An 18,190-nucleotide genomic window follows, 5' to 3' on the forward strand; every position below is an offset into this window, starting at 1 on the left:
CCTGGCAGACATGCATGCAGAATGTCTACTGAAGTGATCCCTTCAGGAATCATGGCAGGGCAATGTTTTTTCTAGAGTCAAAAGAGTGTTAGGTATGAGATACACCCTGACCACCTCTCAGCCCTGTTAAGACAGAGATCTTTCTAATCATGCACAGAAGCAGAAGGTTAGATACTGGGAGACTTTTAATGTGGGAAACTGAGGTGGCAACACAGTTTAGGCAACAATTAAGCATGAGTTTTCAGAATCAAAATTTGGACTGAGGTACCTAAATTCTACTGAAGATATTGGCGTTCTTTTTTGGATCTGGCCCCAAGTGGTTATGTGCCAAAGAGGAATATTTTCAAAATTCACTTTTGAGCCCTAGGAACATTACTGAAAGTCAAAAAGCACTTAAGAAATTTCCATTCAAACTGAGTTGTGTAGAGCATAAGTGAGTAACTTTACCAATTGCTGTGTCTCATTATCTTGATTCTGTGTACTGTCTGCCAGTAACTGGATCATCCTCTTCCATAACTGGTGAAGCTCTGCATTATCTGCACCTTCCTCCTGCTTTATCTTAACCAATTTGTGCCATGTTCGAGCTGCCTGTCAATAAGAAATGCACTTTGAAAATCAGAGGCTTTATGTAACCTTTCCAAATTATAGTAACAACTTAGCAATGTGAGTAGTTACTGTTTCCTAATTTAAGTGGACAAGAGAGCCAGAAAACTCAGGGTTAGTGAGTTAGTACTATAGAAGTTACTTTACAATGCTGTTTAGTATAGTGAATAGAACAAGGAGCATTTGAACTTCTGTATTAGTGATGCAGTTTACAGTTTCTAAAATTGACTATTTAACCTTGTATAATACAACACTACTACAAAAGAAACCCTTCAAGTGTTTCTTGTAAAAAAAGTAATTTCTACTTTACATACAGTGAAAGCAGCATACTAACCACGTGCAGTAAGCGAAGTTCTTGCTGGAAGCACACAACAACATGATCATAGACCATATTTGTTAGCACCAGTGAGGAAAAAAATTGCATCCCAAACAATATTATTTTTTCTAAAAGTAACATGGCATCTACTTTCGATTGAGAATGAAAAGCCTATTATATCTGAGAGTACTGTTAACAGAAGTGGAACAATGCAAGTATTATGCAATCCCAAAGAAACCCCATTTATAAAATGTGAATTTTAACACTAGTAGGTGGACTACATAAAGGCTTATGAGTTTGCTACTGGCATTAAACTACTGAAGCCAAGTCTGGTTGTTCAGTAAATAGAGACTTAAGTTTTTATAGTTCAAGAAATTTCAGGTTTGAACCCCAATGCTGATGAATGAAGCAGGAGTGTTATATTCCATCTACCTTTCACTGTTTTTAAAGGTTTGAAAACCAGTATACGTTCCAAAATCTCCTGTGTCATACTGAGGCTATCCTATAATCATAACCAAAGAATTCTTTAGCCAAAAACTACTTTTTTGAGAGACAGAGACTAGTGTTAAATTCTCAACGCTTCAAAGAAATTAAAATTCTCCAAAGAAACTGAAGTAGGTGAAAGAACTCTCTAGAAAAGGAAGTACAAGATTATATCCTTATAATGCATGAACATGAAGGTACCGAACTAATGTTAATGCACCTTTTAATCTGGCTGTAAAAGGGTGGCTTGCCTCTTTAAGGGCCAGGTGGTTGGGGAGGGGGGGCAATTAGCAAGTGATCAATTTTTCCTATAAAAAGCCTGAGAAAGAGCCTGAGGAGAGCATATAAGGAAGAGAATGGCTTTTCCAAGATAGTCTTAACCAGTGGTGATTGTAGATAAAGTACTATATAGAGCAATTGAAAGGCAAAGAGTACTGTTTTTGTTTATACAATTTAACTTTGTTCTAAGGTGAATCATAAAAACTGTGCCCTTAAAGAAACTTTGGGTTTCTTTCAGTCCTTTCTAGACTAGGGCAACAGGTCACCTATTTAAAAGAAGACAAGCAACACACTGTTAAATGGTGGTGAATGTAGTTAAGTAACTGGCCCCTGAGTGAAAGGAAACAAAGCCAAAAGGCACTGAAGTCTTCCTTGGCTGTGATGCTCCTAAGCTACTTGAGAAATGGGGGAGGTAGGGAATGACTTCAGGAGTTGTAGCTCCAGTTTCTGGATGCAGGCATACAACAAAAGCAGAGCCTGGAGACTAAAAAGAGGCACAGGTGGATTTGTAGCTGTAAATAGCAATGGTAGAAAAGCAATATCAAAAGTTTATAAAGTTCTTGTAGGAAAATGTCAGAACCACAGATATGGAGAAGGAAGACTCTAAAGACGGTGATGACTGACAACTGGTACGTTTTGTCTGTGGGCAGGTGGGGCAGAAAAAGAGGGGTTTGCCATTAGGAAAACTACTGTGAATGTTGCTCTGTGAAGTAGAGCACCAAGAACCTTAAGAGATACTGTGTGGCATCTGCTGTGTTGTGAAGTGTAGGCAGAGGAAAAGAGGGGTGCATTGCTTTTGTAAGGGATGGACTCTTTGTACAACACTGTTCCAAAAAACTCAGGTTATCCTACCATGTTAATAAAGAAGTTTCAGGTGAAACTGATAGGATTTCTAAAAATGCTTTGTTTGTTAAAGTTTGTCAGTTCAATAGATTCCTCTTTCCACCACCAAATCCTGAGACAGAAGTAAGAGGTTTACAAAGTTGTGTGCTTTACTAAAAAAAAACAACCTCTAGAAAGGAGAGAGAAATTGGTGACTAACCTCCAAATGTTTCTTTTCTTGGTGATACAGTTCCACAAGCTTCTTGCATACTTCACACCATTTCTGCTTGTCACTACAAAGACATGAGACATACACACTTCAGTCCATTTTCTAAAAGACTTCAAGCAATGTTTCCACTACCAACTTGAAAACTAGCCACATTCTTACTTTTTAAATGTGAAAATTAACTTGTTTTGGGTATTACTGCTGGCAATAAAATCTGGCAGTAGGAATATTCCATTCTCTTATAGGAATGCACCACATCAACTTTGTTTGGAAACTCGTTTGCCGCAAGAAATTGAACAGACATACTAATGACACTTATGCTATTAACTGAGTTAGATGCTTATTTAACACATTAGGCCAATAGATATAAGGATGACATGACAACAATGCATGATGATATTACTAAGTTAGTATTTATTCTATTCTGAAAACAGTGGTAACTTGCATCTAGTTCTATTTCACATTCTGCACAAACCATAGGTGGGGTAAGCCATTGCACTCTATTACAGGAGTTAAAATTTAATATATCTTTTTATATGATACTATTAAAGCTGGGCTTTTCCCTATATAATTAGAACTGTATGGGAACAGCATAGAATATTAAACTGGAAATTTAAATATTCCTTACCTTTCATAAAGTTCCAAGAGCTTTTGATAGACACTGGCCAAGTCTCCTTTTGCATCAGTTTGGTTAGATTTTTCATACAAATTTGCTAAACCCTAAATAAAAGTAAAATGGACCTTTTTAGCTTCTACTTCTGATGCCTGAAAGATCAACTGAATGCATGATGGCAGGCTGTGTGTAAATGAATCCCAATACTTTCAGTGGGGTTCAACATAGGTAAAGGGATCTGCCTGACCATGTAGCACTGCAGATTCAGAACATGACATGAAAATGGTAGTTACAAAATAAAAATGCAGCAAGCTTTTTCCTAATTCCATTTCTGAAATTACGAGTAGGGTAGAATATGGACTGAGGCATAAGTTTTTTATTGTTTTACACTAGGCTATAGACCAATAATAAAACCATGTAAATTGTGAGAAATGGCAGGAAAAAAGTTCCCAGAGCACTAGTTCAATGAAAGGTCAAATTTAACTATCCAGTGATAACTCAGTGTCCAATGTCGGGCCTTCTTAGTTGGTTACTATTCTCTCTCTCTCTAGTTTAAAGAAATACAAATATTAAGTTTATAATATACTAACTATTCCCTTTTCTTCTACAGAAGAAAAGAACTGGCCTCCAGCCTGAAGTTCCACCTTGCGCTAAGAGAGCGCAAGTGCCTGTTATAACAGCTTTGTTATAGGATGTTGCATATCTAACTTAACGTACATATCTTCAAGAGTGTGCATTACCTATGGTCATGGAAGAAGACAGAAATGTACAAACTGGACTGGATGAGATTGGAAGGTAATGTTATTTGACAACTGCGTTTTATTTGATGCTTTGTCTCCTAAGGAAAAGTTTGTGTTGCAAGAAAAAAACCTCAGAAAGCTCATGAGTGAATAAGAATTTTTTTTTCTGTTTAACTGTTTTACTTTTGTGAAGGTGTGAAACATGTTTGTTCATTTATCAAGAGACACTTGAATATACTTAAATATACTGCAGCCAGATCTGTTCTTGGATTTATTTGCAGACATTTAGTCAGAGTACAGCAATCAAACTTAAGGAGCAAAATCTGGGATGCAATCCCAGATACTCTACACATGGCTATCAGCAAGCCTGAAAGTGACCATTGTTAGTAGGGTTTTGGGACTGTGTGACTGCATGCACTTTGGTATTTCCAGAATCAATTTTTAAATTTGGGACAAAAAAACATTTGCAGGAAATCCTTGAAAACAAAGTCCTGAAATTTAAAGCTGGCTAACCATCCCAGATGATCTAGGACAACCCAAATCAGATTCTTAGCTGCTATACCGTGTTACAGTTTCATTGTCTTCAACAACTTTATGACAATTCTTAACACCCAAAGACTTCTCACACAAGACACTCTCATTGTAACCCTGTCTTGTTCCGATACGATGTACAAAGGTAGTTATTTGATGGGTAAAAAATAAATAAAACTAATGAGATACAAACCTGCCATGCCAGTAACTGGCCTGGTTCAAGTTCAGTAGCTTTCCTGTATGCCCCTTGGGCCTGATCAGGCTGTTCTAACTCTGCAGCTGCCAGGCCAATAAACACCCAGGCATTGTAGTTGTTTTTTTCTTGTTTCAGCACTGCCTACAAATATAAAATATCATGTGAAACTAAGCATACTAAAATGTTTTCCACAACAAATTTGAGTTATCCACTTTTTTTTGTAGAGAGGAGAGCTACTGATTATTCTAGTCCAGTGCAGAAGGGATAGGGTTCTTCATTTATATTTTGTATACAGATAAAAAATGAGATCTAACAGAACTGCTACTCCCTGAACAGTGGTAATACAAGTGAGGCCACTAATCAAAATGTGTAACTGTTAGCTTTTCTGCTCAAGAATGCTATGTACCTGAAGTGATCTGATACCATAACTAGTCACTCCAGTCTACAGATGGATAGACTTTTGTCATTGACATTTTTTTAGAATAAATTTAAGCTGTTCCAGGATTAAGTATCTGCAAAAAGAAAACTGCTCACTTGGTCTAAACAAACTAAAACTTCCAACTAATGGAGTCAATGCCAGACTTGACAAATCCATTTTATAAAACACCAATAAGAGCTAGTGTTTGACTTATCATCATAACAAAGAATCACTATTCCTACTATCCTATTTCCTTTACATGAAGGAAAGGAAGGAGGATCAACCACAAGGACTTCATCTGAAATCCTACAACAAATAACTTGCTGTGACTGGTGTTAGGATGTAGGTTAGACCACAAATCAGCCCTCTACCCTTCCCTAATGCCATTCTGATCTTGTTCCCCAGCCTGATCTGCTGTTCTGCTTCCTTCCCTACCCCATCTGTCGCTCTGCTTTCTTCCCTAACTGCTGCTGTGCTACTTGTTCCCTCCCTGTTGTGTCACACAGAGGCTTCCTGATGCCATCTGTGGCACATGTGCCAAGGGTTGGACCATGGGTTACACCAGGAGTCTCAAATTCATCTGGGCTGACAGAGCCAGTCAGTGGACTGGATCCAGCCCATATTCTCCTTCCCCTTCCCTAGCAGACCTGATCTGGCAGCTGCACCAGCTGGTTTGGGACCTGCACTGCATTTGGCACAGACCCCAGAGTCTGGAACAGGTGGCAGCTGTGCTGCATATGGCACCCATTCTGGGACATGTGCTACACTTGCCTGCCCTGACAGATCTGGGACTGCACTGCATACAGTGCCTGCTCCAGCTAGTCTAGAACCTACACGGCATGCAGCATGGGTCCTGGACCAGACAAAGCAGGTGCTGTGTGTAGTGCATGTGGCGAAGCAGATGCAGTCCAGCTGGGGTGGCCACCATGTACAGCACAGCCAGACTGTACCCCACACAGTGCCTGTTCCAGCCGCTCCATGATCTGCACTGCAGGTGCCACAGATCCAAGACTGACTGGAGCAGGCACTGGATTAGGTATGCTGAAGTGGGGGGAGTTAAGGGAGAAGGTCTATGGGCCTGATGTGTGACAAGCCATGCCCTGTGTGGGTCTGATCAGATTCAGCAGCACTACTGTGCTAGGTGGCACGTTTCTGCAAGCCAGTTTCAGCCCACAGACTATGTTTGATGCCCAGCTATGTGAGGATGCTTAAGAAAATTAAGATGTTCTAATGTCACTTTACTTCTGAAGGACAGAAGCTAACTTGGGGTTTAACTTACGTGAAATGACTTCATGCCTATCATGGATTCAGCTTAATTTTCCTAAACATGACTGTATAGGCTAGCCCTTAATGTGCACTCTACACTTTCTGCAGCAGCGTACAAACCTGACAGAAGGACATAAGTTGTGGTTTTTATATTTGCATAACTTTTTTTTTTTTTCTTACAAGTGAAAATTAATTACCTTGCAGTGCTTTAAAGCTTCTTTATATTCTTTATTCCTAATCGCTTCTCTGGCACTCTTCAGTGCTGTCTTTACCTCCTTATTGGACATTCTGATGGCTGAAGTCAAAAGCAGAAAACTTAAGGTTTTTGTTTATGAAAAGATCCTTCTAGCACATGCTCTTAATAAAATATCCCTTCATAAAATAAATTATTTTTCAAGTGTTAAATTTGCATAGCAAACATTGTAATATTATAAAAACCTTAGTCTGTCTGTCCATAACACTTCATTCGCACTCTGACTGGGTGTCTCAGCAGCCAATCTGAGTGTTCTGCAGACAGAGACAGACGGTGGAGCCTTGCCATGACAGCAGGGACTGAGGAGCTGGGGGGCAGCAGTGCTGGCCTCACTCCCAGCCCTGCTCCTTGGAGGCAGAGAGGGACGGCAGGGACCAGAGCGCTGCCATGATGGAGGGGATGGAGCAGGGGGAAGGCCAGCGCTGCTGGTCTTGCACATCCAGCCCTGCTCCTTGGAGGTGGTGGCAGTTCAAGGTGCTGGCAGCACAGTGCTGGCCTTGCCCCCCCACACGGCAGAGCAAAGCCATGACAGTGAGGACTGAGGGGCCAAAAGTGGGGCCCCTCTCCAACAACAGCTGGTGGGGAGGGGGCAGTAGTGGGGAGAAAGAGGAGAGAAAGGGAGGGACTGCCGCCAGCTGCATGCAAGCTTCCCCCCAGCTGTTCCTGGGAGGTGGTGGCAGCAGCACAGGGTTGAACAGCGGGGGACGGGACATGCAGCAGCAGAGGGGAACCAGACTTCACATGATGGAGGGCGGGGGGAGCGGGGGGCATGAGCCTGGACCTGAAGTGGCAGGCAGGGAAGAGAGGGAGCAGGCCTGGACCCAATGCAGTGGGAGGGGGAAGGAGGGGAAGCCAGACTCAGACCAAGGCAGGTGAGGCAGCATGTATGATTTGCGAGATCTTTATGTATAGGGACCTACCAAATTCATGATTTCACATGCAATCCCAGATTTTGCAGAATCTGTGACATCTGCAGGGTGGTGGGGAAATTTATGGCAGGGCTTTGGGGAGCATCTATTCACCAAGGTCCCCAAGGGGAGAACAAGAAATAATGTGCACAAGCTAACTAAAGATTGCTTCAGGCTAGATATAAGGAAAAACTTCTTTATAAGTTGAGTGCCAAAGGTTTGAGACAGGCTCCCCACAGAGGTGGTATAGTCATCCACCCTGACATTCTTCAAAAAACATCTTGACATTCATCTTGCTGGGGTCATCTGATTCTAGCCATCTTTCCTGTCCAAGTGCAGGGGGGGGCTGGACTCAATGATCTGTAAAATCCCCTCTAGCCCCTAACAAATATGAAACTATGAAAAGAAAATGCTGGCTCCTCACAGGGAGCCAGCAGTCCTCAGTGCACTGTGGCAGCCCGGTGGGGCATAGAGTGGGGCTGCCTGCTGGAAGAGCTGTGGGCAAAACAGCAGCTGCTCTTGCCTCTCACTGCTGACTGGCAGTTAGGACTTCTTGTCATTTGGCCCTGCCCCTCCATCAATCAAAGGGGTGGGGCTGCTTGACAAGAAGCCCTTGTAACCAATCAGTGGTGAGGAGCAAGGCCTCTGGGACCCCTCAGCCAAAATTACAGTGGGGGCCCACTGCACTCTACCCATGAAATAACTTCCCAGGCCCATGTTCTGCCCCTGAAATCAGGGGAGCAGCTCCTGCAAGTTATGCAGGTCTGTGACGGAGCTACAAGGCCCTAAGCCAGGGAGCAATTCTTGAAGAGAGAGATTTCTCTTCTGCTTGGACAGTTCAACTGCGTTTTTTTCCGAAAACACTGATGTCAAACACCATAAACATTGAGAACCTACCATTTCTCTGTTCAAATTGTATTAATGAAAACAATTTCCCACCTCGCATACAAAGCTCCCTGTGCATTGACCTCCTGCAGTCACTCAGGACATAAAAACAGGGACATCCAGAGTGTCACAAGGGGAACACTTCAAAGTAGTGGCAGCTCCCGCGTTCCAGGTGTACAAGTTGGGAATGACACAAGTGTAGCAAAAACCACTCCGACTTCATCCAAGCTTAAAGCTGATGCTGCTTTGTTTATGCTTGTGTCAGTTGCAGTTTGTCTGCATTGAACAACTGGAACGTAAGAGCCACTGCCTTTTTGTAACCTCAGAGGGGGGATGGTCTCTCCATGCTCTCAGGCTATTGACAGGCATAACAAACTGTTTTAAACAGAAAAGGGAGATTAACGTGCTGTTCAGGAACAGCAGTTACTTCTTCCTGTTGGACAGCTACTTGGCCTCTGCACTGGGTGCAGTGAGCTGTGTTGCTGTACCTTAACACAGGGCTGAAATTAGGAGGGTTTTGCTCTGCTTGTACCAGTCCAGGCACCAGCGGATGTCACTTACCTTACAACATCTTGCGCCAGAACTGCGGCGACAGTGCTGAGGCCCTAGGACAACCCCAATCACGCTGTGCGGCACTGCTGGGGGAACAAAACCGTTACAGAAAAGATCTGACTGGAAAATGGACCTGGGTTTTCCTTCCCGCCTACTTCCCCTATAGTCATAGGTTTCAGCAAACAGGGTTTTGGCTTAATTGCTCCTTTCCCCTCAGGGTCAGAGCCGAGGCTTCCTCTGCCGCTCCCCACGAGCGCAAAGATGCCAGGTGCTTTGGGGGGGGGGGCGGTGGGGTGCATCTTGGTGCTACCGGTGACCCGGGGCAGATAGCTGGTCGGGCCATCACACCCGCTCCACCCGGGCGTCCTCCTCTCAGCAGCCCGGAGGGGGGTCTGCCCGGGCGGGCGGCATCTCCTGTGCCCTCGTCTCATCCCCTCCCCTCCGAGCAGCACCCGCACCCCTTCCCGAACTTCACCTCCCCCCGCCTCTGCCGCCGCCGCCCCGCTCCTGGCTTGGCAGCAGCGCGCAGGCGCACTGGCGCGTCCTCCTCCTGCCACGTGACGACAGCCGAAGCGCTCCGGAGGCCACCATCTTGATGCTACCGGAGCCTGCGGCCTGCCGCTACGCGCGATTCGCCCCGCCCCCCGGCATGGTGGAAGCCGTACTTCCCTCGGCCGGGGAGCACTATGGGAGCTGTAGTCTGGAGGGGGGCGGGACGGTCTAGCGTGACGTACCCCTACACCCCGGCGGCAACCTGAGTATGGGCGCGATGCGCCAGCTTGTGCGGGCGCTGCTCCTTCTCACCGCCGCCTGGGCTGGGGCTGGGCCAGGGGTGCGGGCGCGGCCTGTGGGCCGCAGGGCCCCCCGCGCCGGGGCCGTCCGGGGGCCGTACAGTGTCGTCATGGTGACGAGCGACTCCTTCGTAAGTGCGGGGAGCATCGGCTGTTGGGGCTCCCGCTCCCCGCACGTCTCGGTCTCGGCCTCCTCCTCCTCCGCCCCCTCCCCCTACTGAGGGTCTGGGCGTTGGGGGGCGCCCCGAGCAGCTCGAGCTGCTTCCCCATCTCCCCTGGCTGCAGTGGCTGGCACTGGCGGGAGCTTCGCTTCGCGCATGTCGGGCCGGGCCCGGGGGTCGAGTGCTTGCAGCCGGGGCTGTGCGCGCCCCATGCGCACACGGGGCTGGGCTGGGTTGGCCTCGGACACAGCTGCTTGCTGCTGCCTCTCGTGTCTTCCTTTTTTCCGTGCAGTAGCTGGCATTAATGGGGGGCGCCTGGCGCCTCCTTGGCTTGTGCTGCCAGGCAGTTGCTTCAGCTGTACTAGTCACCGAGAAGCAGGACTGGAAGTGATCTCCCGAGGTGATCTAGTCAACCCCGGCTGAGGCAGGATCCCTCAGGCAGGCACCTGACGTGCTGCTGCCAGTCTGCCCCTCCACCTGCCTGAGGCCTGTTGCTCTCTGTCTCTCTATACTTATTGTTTTGGTGCTAGTGATGGTACTTTATAGCTCTCCTCCTGTGAAGTGTGAAAGGTCCTGGTGACACCTTTTTAGCCCAGGCCCTTACCTGGACTCACTCATCTCTACAGCGTTGCTGTGGGGATAACGTTTGTAACCCGTCCTTTTGATTGCATCAAGACCTAGCTTTGGGTTCTGCCCCTGACTCCCCTTTCTCTGCTGCATCAAACGCCAGCTGCTTGCAGGCAGCCTGTCCTTCCCTGCCTGTTACATGGCATCTGTCAGCTCTTGAGCTTGTCCTCCTGCTTCTGAGCTGTCCCTGATGCCAGCTTTACCAACCCATTGACAGAATTTTCAAACTTTTCAAACAGTCACTTATCTGCTTTCTCCCAGGCTGCTTCTCACCCCGGGGGGGGGGGGGGGGGGAATGACACACACCTCCACAACCGCAGCAAAGCTAACATGTTCTCTGTTGAATCCCATCTTAAAATTCTCTACTGCTGTGCTTGTGGCTACGGCAGTTAACACTTTCAAGCTGATCAGCGTGGTCTTATTGTTTCTTTGCCTCCCTTTTGGTTACTATATCCATCTGTTATCTCCTGTCTTGTACTGAGATTGTACACTTTTTGGAACCAATAACCATATTGTATCTGTATAGTGTCTAGCATAATGGAGTCTTGCTCCAGGACTAGTGCTCCTAGGTATAGTACTATGATGAAACAAATACCAGTAATAAATTCTTAGGCTTTGGTTCTATTTGTTCTCTAATTTCCTCCTAGGGGACTGTAGTAGTCTGCTGCAGAGTTACTCCAGTATAGTTTAGATCAGTATTTGGCCCCATGTATTTGACAGGCTTCATAGCGTGGCACAAATACTGAATGCCCATAAAGCAAAGGAAGATTTTCTTTCTTGAAACTACTGAAAAGCCAAAGGCAGAAAAAAATATGACCGTTTCTGTGTGTGTACTGCATATTGTAAAATACAACATTAACATCTATGTTTAACATTGTATTAAGTTCCTTTTTTCCGTTAAACAAAAGCTTGTTTCAAAAGTATCAAGAGTCGGATTTTTACCATTCATTTATCTTACGTATTAACACTTAAGTTCTTTTGATATTCTTCTTTATATCTGTTTGATTTTTTTTCTTCCCCTAGAGCCTTGGATGTTTTCTTGTGTCTTTTTAAGAGCTCTTCACTGTGACTCATGCTAGGGAATTTTTGTGTCTATTTTAAACACATTATTTTAAAGAAGTTATCTTGTAGAGGCTAAAAAGTCTTTAGTTTTGCACACGTTGAGACCTGACTAGTCAAACAAAAACAAGGTCAGATCCTAGCAAAAAGAAACCCTAACATTTTTGTACATGTGCTACTTGAAATCTATTGCAGAAAGTCAGGCATATTCTGAAGTGGATTCAAGGTGGAAGCTCTGCAGTGAAATCGTGTGAGAGTGAGTTTTAGGGATAATAATGTTTGTCTTATTCTAATAAAGATTCTCATGCAGTGTTAAAAAGAAAGCAACTGATTCTTGCATTCTTTATCCTTGTCACATGACGTACGCTCTGTGGGCATCTTAGACTAGAGGTGTATTTGGCAAATAGCTATATCTATATACCTAGCATGTTCAGTAGTGTTCAACTTTGTACTTCTCAACTGCTGTTAGTGCTTTGTGGCAGGGTCAGCTTTATGGTTGCAGCAACAAAGACAGCTGGAAAGAGATGAAATTGCACTGATGAAATTAACAGCAATTAGTCAACTTTCCGACTGCTAACAAGCAGGCCCCCATTTTTTAGTAGCAGCCAGGAACTGACTAACAGCTGATTAACTGAGTCTGCTCTGCAGTGAGGTGTGAACAGCTGAGCATAGGCTGCTTTTTCATGAATTTGCCAGCATAGGTAATATAGCTTAAGCAATTTTTTAACCTTGAACTCAATAGGAAATGTTTTTTGCTGTGTGCACAGTTTTTAAATAATGGCCCTGTTAGCTTTGAATGTATTAAGTTTATGATGGGGTAGGCAAAAAGTCAAACCATTCACTGAAGCATTCTCATTTTAAATAGAATATTTTGTGTGGGTCTTGTTTTGTGGCTTAGGGGTTTGTATACTGAGCTTCTGGCCAAAAGGTTGAGCACCCAAGGTTGGGTGTGGACCCAGAGGCTCAGCTGGGAAGCAGGTCCCTGGTAAGCATGAAGAAGATGTTTGACAGAACAAGGAGCAACAGTCTCAAGTTGCAGCACAAAAAGTTTAGTTTAGATACTAGGAAGAATTTTCTCACTAAGAGGGTAGTAAAACACTGGAACAGGTTACCCAGAGAGGTAGTGGAAGCTTCATCCTTGGAGGTTTTCAAGACTTGGATAGACAAGGCTTTGGCTGGGATGATAGAGTTGGGGCTGGTCCTTCTTTGGGCAGGGGACTAGATGACCTGAGGTCCCTTCCAGCCCTAACTTCTATGATTCTATGAGGTTAGGTGAAAAACTTTCTAATGAGAGCCAGCGCACCATGATTTAATCTCATGTTCTACAAACATAGGCGTCAGTCCTCAAGTATACTTGAGTAACTTTACTCTTGTGAGTTAAGTGGAATTCTTTGTATTCCTCAGGTTACTTTCACGTGGTTGTGAAAATGTAGGTTCACAACTGCGGAGTAAAGTGCAGTCTTTTCATCTAAGAGTTTGAGGTCTAATTTAAGGCATGATGAATCAAGAGAGCTTAAGAACTAAAGGGAAAGAGAAGAGCAGTAGTAAAAAGAGAGTATGGTTACCTAGACTACATATGTGAACAATTAGCTTGTTTTAAGTTGCTTGTAGTTGAAGGAAAGGTTGTTTTAAAAATATAACAAGTAGTAATGATAAAAGCATCAGTTGGAGAAACTGGCAAAATGAAGGGCTCTTGAAACCTTTCAAAAGTCTGTATTAGAGGCCACAGTATCTTATACTGCAAGTTGGAAAGCAGTTTACTTTGACTGGGAGTAGGGAGTGAGGAGTGGGTGAGAGGAAGATGCACACAAGTAAGATTAAGCACGTGCCAGTAATAAGCCAAAAAAAGCTAACCTTTCATTCTTGTGTTGGGGCGGGGGGTGTTCCCCTTTTATGCTGCAGCAGTAGTGATGGAATAATTTCAGCCTATGACTTCACAAAATATTTTTATACCTAGGTTACACTTAGGTTATGGCGCACAGTGCTACTGAATTTGCTTAGTTACATCACCTTATTTCCTGAAAAGAAAAGCATGTTCAAAATACTACTAAATTTGATACACAAATCTTTCTTACTGGTAGCTCTCTTATCCATAATGGAGGAAACAAAGATCTAATTCAGTTCCGAGGAAAAACCTTTTACTAAGGATTTTTTCTGGATAGTTAACTAGATTAAAAGTTTAACTTGGCCTTTGACATAACTAGCAAAAGATCCTAGGAGTTTGGTTAACAACAGAATGTTATCAAGACCTTATTCTAGTAAGTTTGCTAGCCACTGTAAATATTTAAAATAGCATAGGCAAATCATGTCATGGTAGGTCATAGGAGCAGAAGCAATCTCTGTGATAATCGGAGCCTGGAACAGTGGTTCTCAACCTTTTAAGGCTCAAAGTACCTGTTGATAAGATTTACGGCATCCCTCAGAAAATACTGGCTCTTAGTTTCCACTCATTTTTTGACTACAGAAAAATACTAGAGAAATGTTTCTGTTGCAAAGAACTCAGACCACAACAGGTCAGACTGTTTGTTTTAAAACTGCGGATTCCTATTTGAAACCTGTTTTTTTTCCTGTGAATTACATTTGCGCACCTAACATTGCATGGCACACCATGGTACCATTGACAGGATCCCAAGATACCCCAGGGTGCCACAGCACCCTGATTGGGAATCACTAGCTTGAACTGTTGATACCAAGATCTTAACTGAATCTGAGAGTGGAAAGAGAGCTATTTTAGCATGCACAGCTTCAGGTTTTTCTCACTTTCTTTTATTTGATGGGTGGTCTAGCTCAGGAGTGTCAAATGCATTGGGCACCACAGGTCAGATCCAGACTGTAGGTCAGATTATCTGTACGCAATGGTAACTGCTGGGGCTGGGGCTGGTGTTTTAGCACAGTTTTGGATCCCAGGGAGTTAATGCTCTTGCCACTTGCCGTCTTTTCCTCTCTCCTTGATTTTAGTTGCCAGAGGCAAGTAAAATCCCCAATTTTGGCCTGGGTAACAGTGTGGTATTGGGGAGCCTAGTGGCTTCAGTTCCTGAGCTGCACCAAAACAGCTGAAATTTTAACACTACTGCAACAGGGGCTCCAGAAGTTGCAGCAACAAAAGTCCTGCAGGATGAATTTGGCCTGTGGAAGTAAAACCTCAAGAAAACCTGTGGGCTGCAGCAGGCCATATCTGACCTTTGGGTTGTATATTTGACACCCTTGGTCTAGTTCATGTTGGAGCAACTGGAGTTTCCTTATGGCTTTTACTTTCATCCTGGGTTATTGGAAAGCAGCATCCCAGCAGTCGGGTCTATATTACATAATTCTCAAGAATGGTGAATACCCCAGACTAATCATCATCTTGACTCCTGGAGGGAAGACTGTCAACTATTAAAGGCAATTTGAATTCCTAAACAACTAAGCATGTTACTTACCCAGGTTTAGTTGCTGTCAATGTTCTTCCAAGTACTTGTCTCATTCAGGTAACGGGCAAGGTAGATGATGATACTGTTTTGCCTTCAGTTGAATCACTTGTAAAGCTGAGTCTTGTTTTCAGATAGCAAAGTCATGAAGTCCAATTAATAGCACGTTCTGTGCCAAGGGATAAATATATACCATGTATAAGATGAGGAAAAATATTAACTGTGCAGTTCTTCCAAGGCAAGAGCCTCAAGTTGTGGTCTCTTGTCATAATCCTCTGGGATCAGCCTGGGAAGAACTGAGCCCAGTTCACTCCAACCACCAGTACCATGCCACTCAGCCATGCCTTGTTACCATTCACACGATCCTGACAGTTTATATGTTCTAACAGTTTATGTTCATGACTAGGAGAGATCATTTGCCAATGTAGCAATGTTCCATACCACTTCCTAATCTGAAACCTTTCTTGAGATAAAGATGATTGCAAATCATCCTATGATTTGGGAGAAATACTTCAGAGGCTGTTGGAGATGGCTCCTCAGTCAGCCTGTCCAACTGGAAGACTAGACACAGGTAGTTGGTGAAATCATGTATCGGAGGTTTTCAAAATAAATTGTGAAAGGGGCTTTTTTAAGTGCAAGGTTTCATAGAATCATAAGAGAAGTAGGACTGGAAAGGACCATCTACCCCCACTCCCCAACCTGAGGCAGGATATTCCCAATCCAAGCCATCTTAAACAATCCATATTCTGAACTTTAAATAAGACTCTAGTCAGCCCTGACACAACACAGACATAACACCTTGGGCCTGCCACAGGTAAAGCAGGGGAATCTTGACAACCACCATCCTGCTTCTATAAAAGTTTGTCAATATATGCTTGGGAGATCCCAAGCAGAGGGCCATATCCCCTGCTACAGAGGAAGGTAAAAATCTACACAGTCTGTACCAATCTGACTGGGGTAAAATTCCTTCCTGACCCCAAATATGAGATTGGTTTGATTCTGGGCAGAGGGACAATTCCCACTGACAAGCCAGAAACCTCCAGCTTTGGTTCTAGCAGGAATACTGGCACACCCTATTCAAATTCCTAGCCTTGGCTGTAGCCAGCACCCAATGGCTCTGGGGAGGCTTAAAAACACCCTGACACATGTAGCAGAAAGTGTGTGTGTGGGGGCAACCTAATTCATTTCTGACCAGCAGCTGTTCATCCGCTTTTTAAACACCTCCAGTGATGGAGAGTCCACAACTTACTTAGGTAATCTATTCCATTGCCTTGGTTTCTTTTCCTGATATCCAATCTGAACTTACTTTGTTTGCAGCTTGAAGTCACTGGTTCATGTTCTTCTCTCTACAGCAATAGAGGAAAGGTGCTTTCCCTTTTTTCTTATGGTAGCTCTTCAGGTATTTGAAGACTGCTATCATGTCTGCTCTTAAGTGCCTCTTCCATACGCTGAATATGCCTAGCTCCTTCAGCCTCTATTTGTATTACTTGCATTTTAAGCCCTTTGTCTTTGTTGCCTACATGGACTCTAACTTCTCCAAATCCTTTTTAAAATGTGGAGCCCAGAATTGTACAAACATTTCAGATGAGGCCTAACCAGTGCCAAGTAGAGAAACATTATTACTTCCAATGTCTTTCACCTAATGCTTCTGTTAATTAGTTTGATGACCGTATAAGTGCAGATTTTTATCCTACTGTGGTTGCAATGAGGATTTCATTATTCATCTAATCTACAAGATCAGAATTGTATATATTTCTTGGACATCCAAAATATGTTTGATGTTTGTTTCATTACATCTAGAATATTAAATTTGCCTTATTCTGTAGCTTTGTCTCATCATCTTAAAATCTGTATTTCTAATAACTAAAGAAAATGTTTTTATTTATTTTAATATTTGAACTCATCTCTTTGACTGCAGGATGGAAGGCTGACGTTTTATCCAGGCAGTCTCACTGTGACTTTGCCTTTTGTAAATCTCATGAAAAAACATGGCACACTCTTTCTCAATGCTTATACCAATTCTCCAATTTGTTGTCCCTCCCGGGCAGGTAAGACCATATTAAAATCCTATTAAAAATAATAAGTACCTGAGTAGAATCAATTTAAATATGCATTTTGTTTGGGCAAACCTTAGAAGGTTTGATTAGGTTAAGCCCCACACTTCTAGTGCATATCTGAATTTTGCCTGGTCTTTTGAAGATTTATCCATTTCTCTTTCTCGCTTTTCTGCCTCTCAGACCTCATGAAGAATGTCTTGCGTTTGAAAGCTTGTCTAACTCTATTCCAACTATGTAGTTGGTCCAATAAAAGATATCAACCAAAGAAATCTCTGTCTTATGCTGTTTCTTCCAACCTGCATTCCTCCTTACTTCTACCTAGGCAAATGCATTCTTGGTAACGTCTTACATACACCGTGATTCAGAAGGATCAACGGTTGCTACTACTATTACTATTCCTGAGATTGCAAATCTCATTCAGAGTTAAGTACATCTGAGGATATTTAAGAATATAGTGGCCCTGGCAATTTGCTGTTGTGACACAGCCTTTTGGGGTGAAATGTTTTGCTGTGCCTTGAGTTACCAAATTTCCGAAACATCTGTTCTGAAAAAATAGCCTGTATTTGAAGTAGGCGTTATTATTTAAACACGTTAGATTAATTTTCAGCTTTTTCTGTTGTTTCAGACAAATGCAATCAATGCTTCATGTGTTTTCTAAAATAGGGGTGGCAAACCTATGGCATATGTGCTACGAGTGGCATGGGCAGCCTCTGTGTGTGGCACACAATAGATGGGGATGGAATAGGCAGCACAGTGGCATATAGGGCAGGAAGCAGAAAGCAGGAGCTGACTGGGGAGGGGAGGAGGATTAAAGTGGTACATGGGGTGGGTGTAGGCCTAAAAGGTTGGCTCCACTGCTCTAAGAACATACCCTGTAGTATACAGCATTTGATAGAAAATTATGCTTCTAAATCAAAATCCTGATTCCAATACATTTTTAGCCATTATGGTTGTAAATAAAACTTTCTAGCTATGAACTAAGTGTAACTAGTTCAGT

General features: G+C 43.5%; 2 protein-coding genes across 4 annotated transcripts in view; one reads left to right on the forward strand and one right to left on the reverse strand.

The window, feature by feature from the left end:
* SKIC3 (SKI3 subunit of superkiller complex) overlaps window positions 1-9,642 on the reverse strand; it is a 76,247-nt gene extending 66,605 nt beyond the window's left edge. The window contains exons 1-7 of one of the 2 annotated variants that reach the window (XM_090038281.1): window positions 9,567-9,642; window positions 9,101-9,174; window positions 6,691-6,788; window positions 4,807-4,950; window positions 3,358-3,449; window positions 2,724-2,796; window positions 448-588 (exon numbers count right to left, since the gene is read on the reverse strand). In XM_090038281.1, the coding sequence (XP_089894407.1) occupies window positions 448-588; window positions 2,724-2,796; window positions 3,358-3,449; window positions 4,807-4,950; window positions 6,691-6,780 (540 nt within the window). In that variant the 5' untranslated portion in view covers window positions 6,781-6,788; window positions 9,101-9,174; window positions 9,567-9,642. Of the gene's footprint in view, window positions 1-447; window positions 589-2,723; window positions 2,797-3,357; window positions 3,450-4,806; window positions 4,951-6,690; window positions 6,789-9,100; window positions 9,178-9,566 lie in introns of both variants that reach the window. The other variant, XM_090038283.1, reaches the window with a different exon arrangement.
* Window positions 9,643-9,840: 198 nt separating this feature from the next.
* Window positions 9,841-18,190, forward strand: part of ARSK (arylsulfatase family member K) — a 44,246-nt gene continuing 35,896 nt past the window's right edge. The window contains exons 1-2 of one of the 2 annotated variants that reach the window (XM_090038279.1): window positions 9,841-10,013; window positions 17,055-17,184. In XM_090038279.1, the coding sequence (XP_089894405.1) occupies window positions 9,852-10,013; window positions 17,055-17,184 (292 nt within the window). In that variant the 5' untranslated portion in view covers window positions 9,841-9,851. Of the gene's footprint in view, window positions 10,014-11,144; window positions 11,986-17,054; window positions 17,185-18,190 lie in introns of those variants that run through there. The other variant, XM_090038280.1, reaches the window with a different exon arrangement.

Source organism: Crocodylus siamensis, chromosome 3 (genome assembly GCF_052110815.1).
Source record: "Crocodylus siamensis isolate JL-2025a chromosome 3, ASM5211081v1, whole genome shotgun sequence".
Taxonomy (NCBI): Eukaryota; Metazoa; Chordata; order Crocodylia; family Crocodylidae; genus Crocodylus; species Crocodylus siamensis.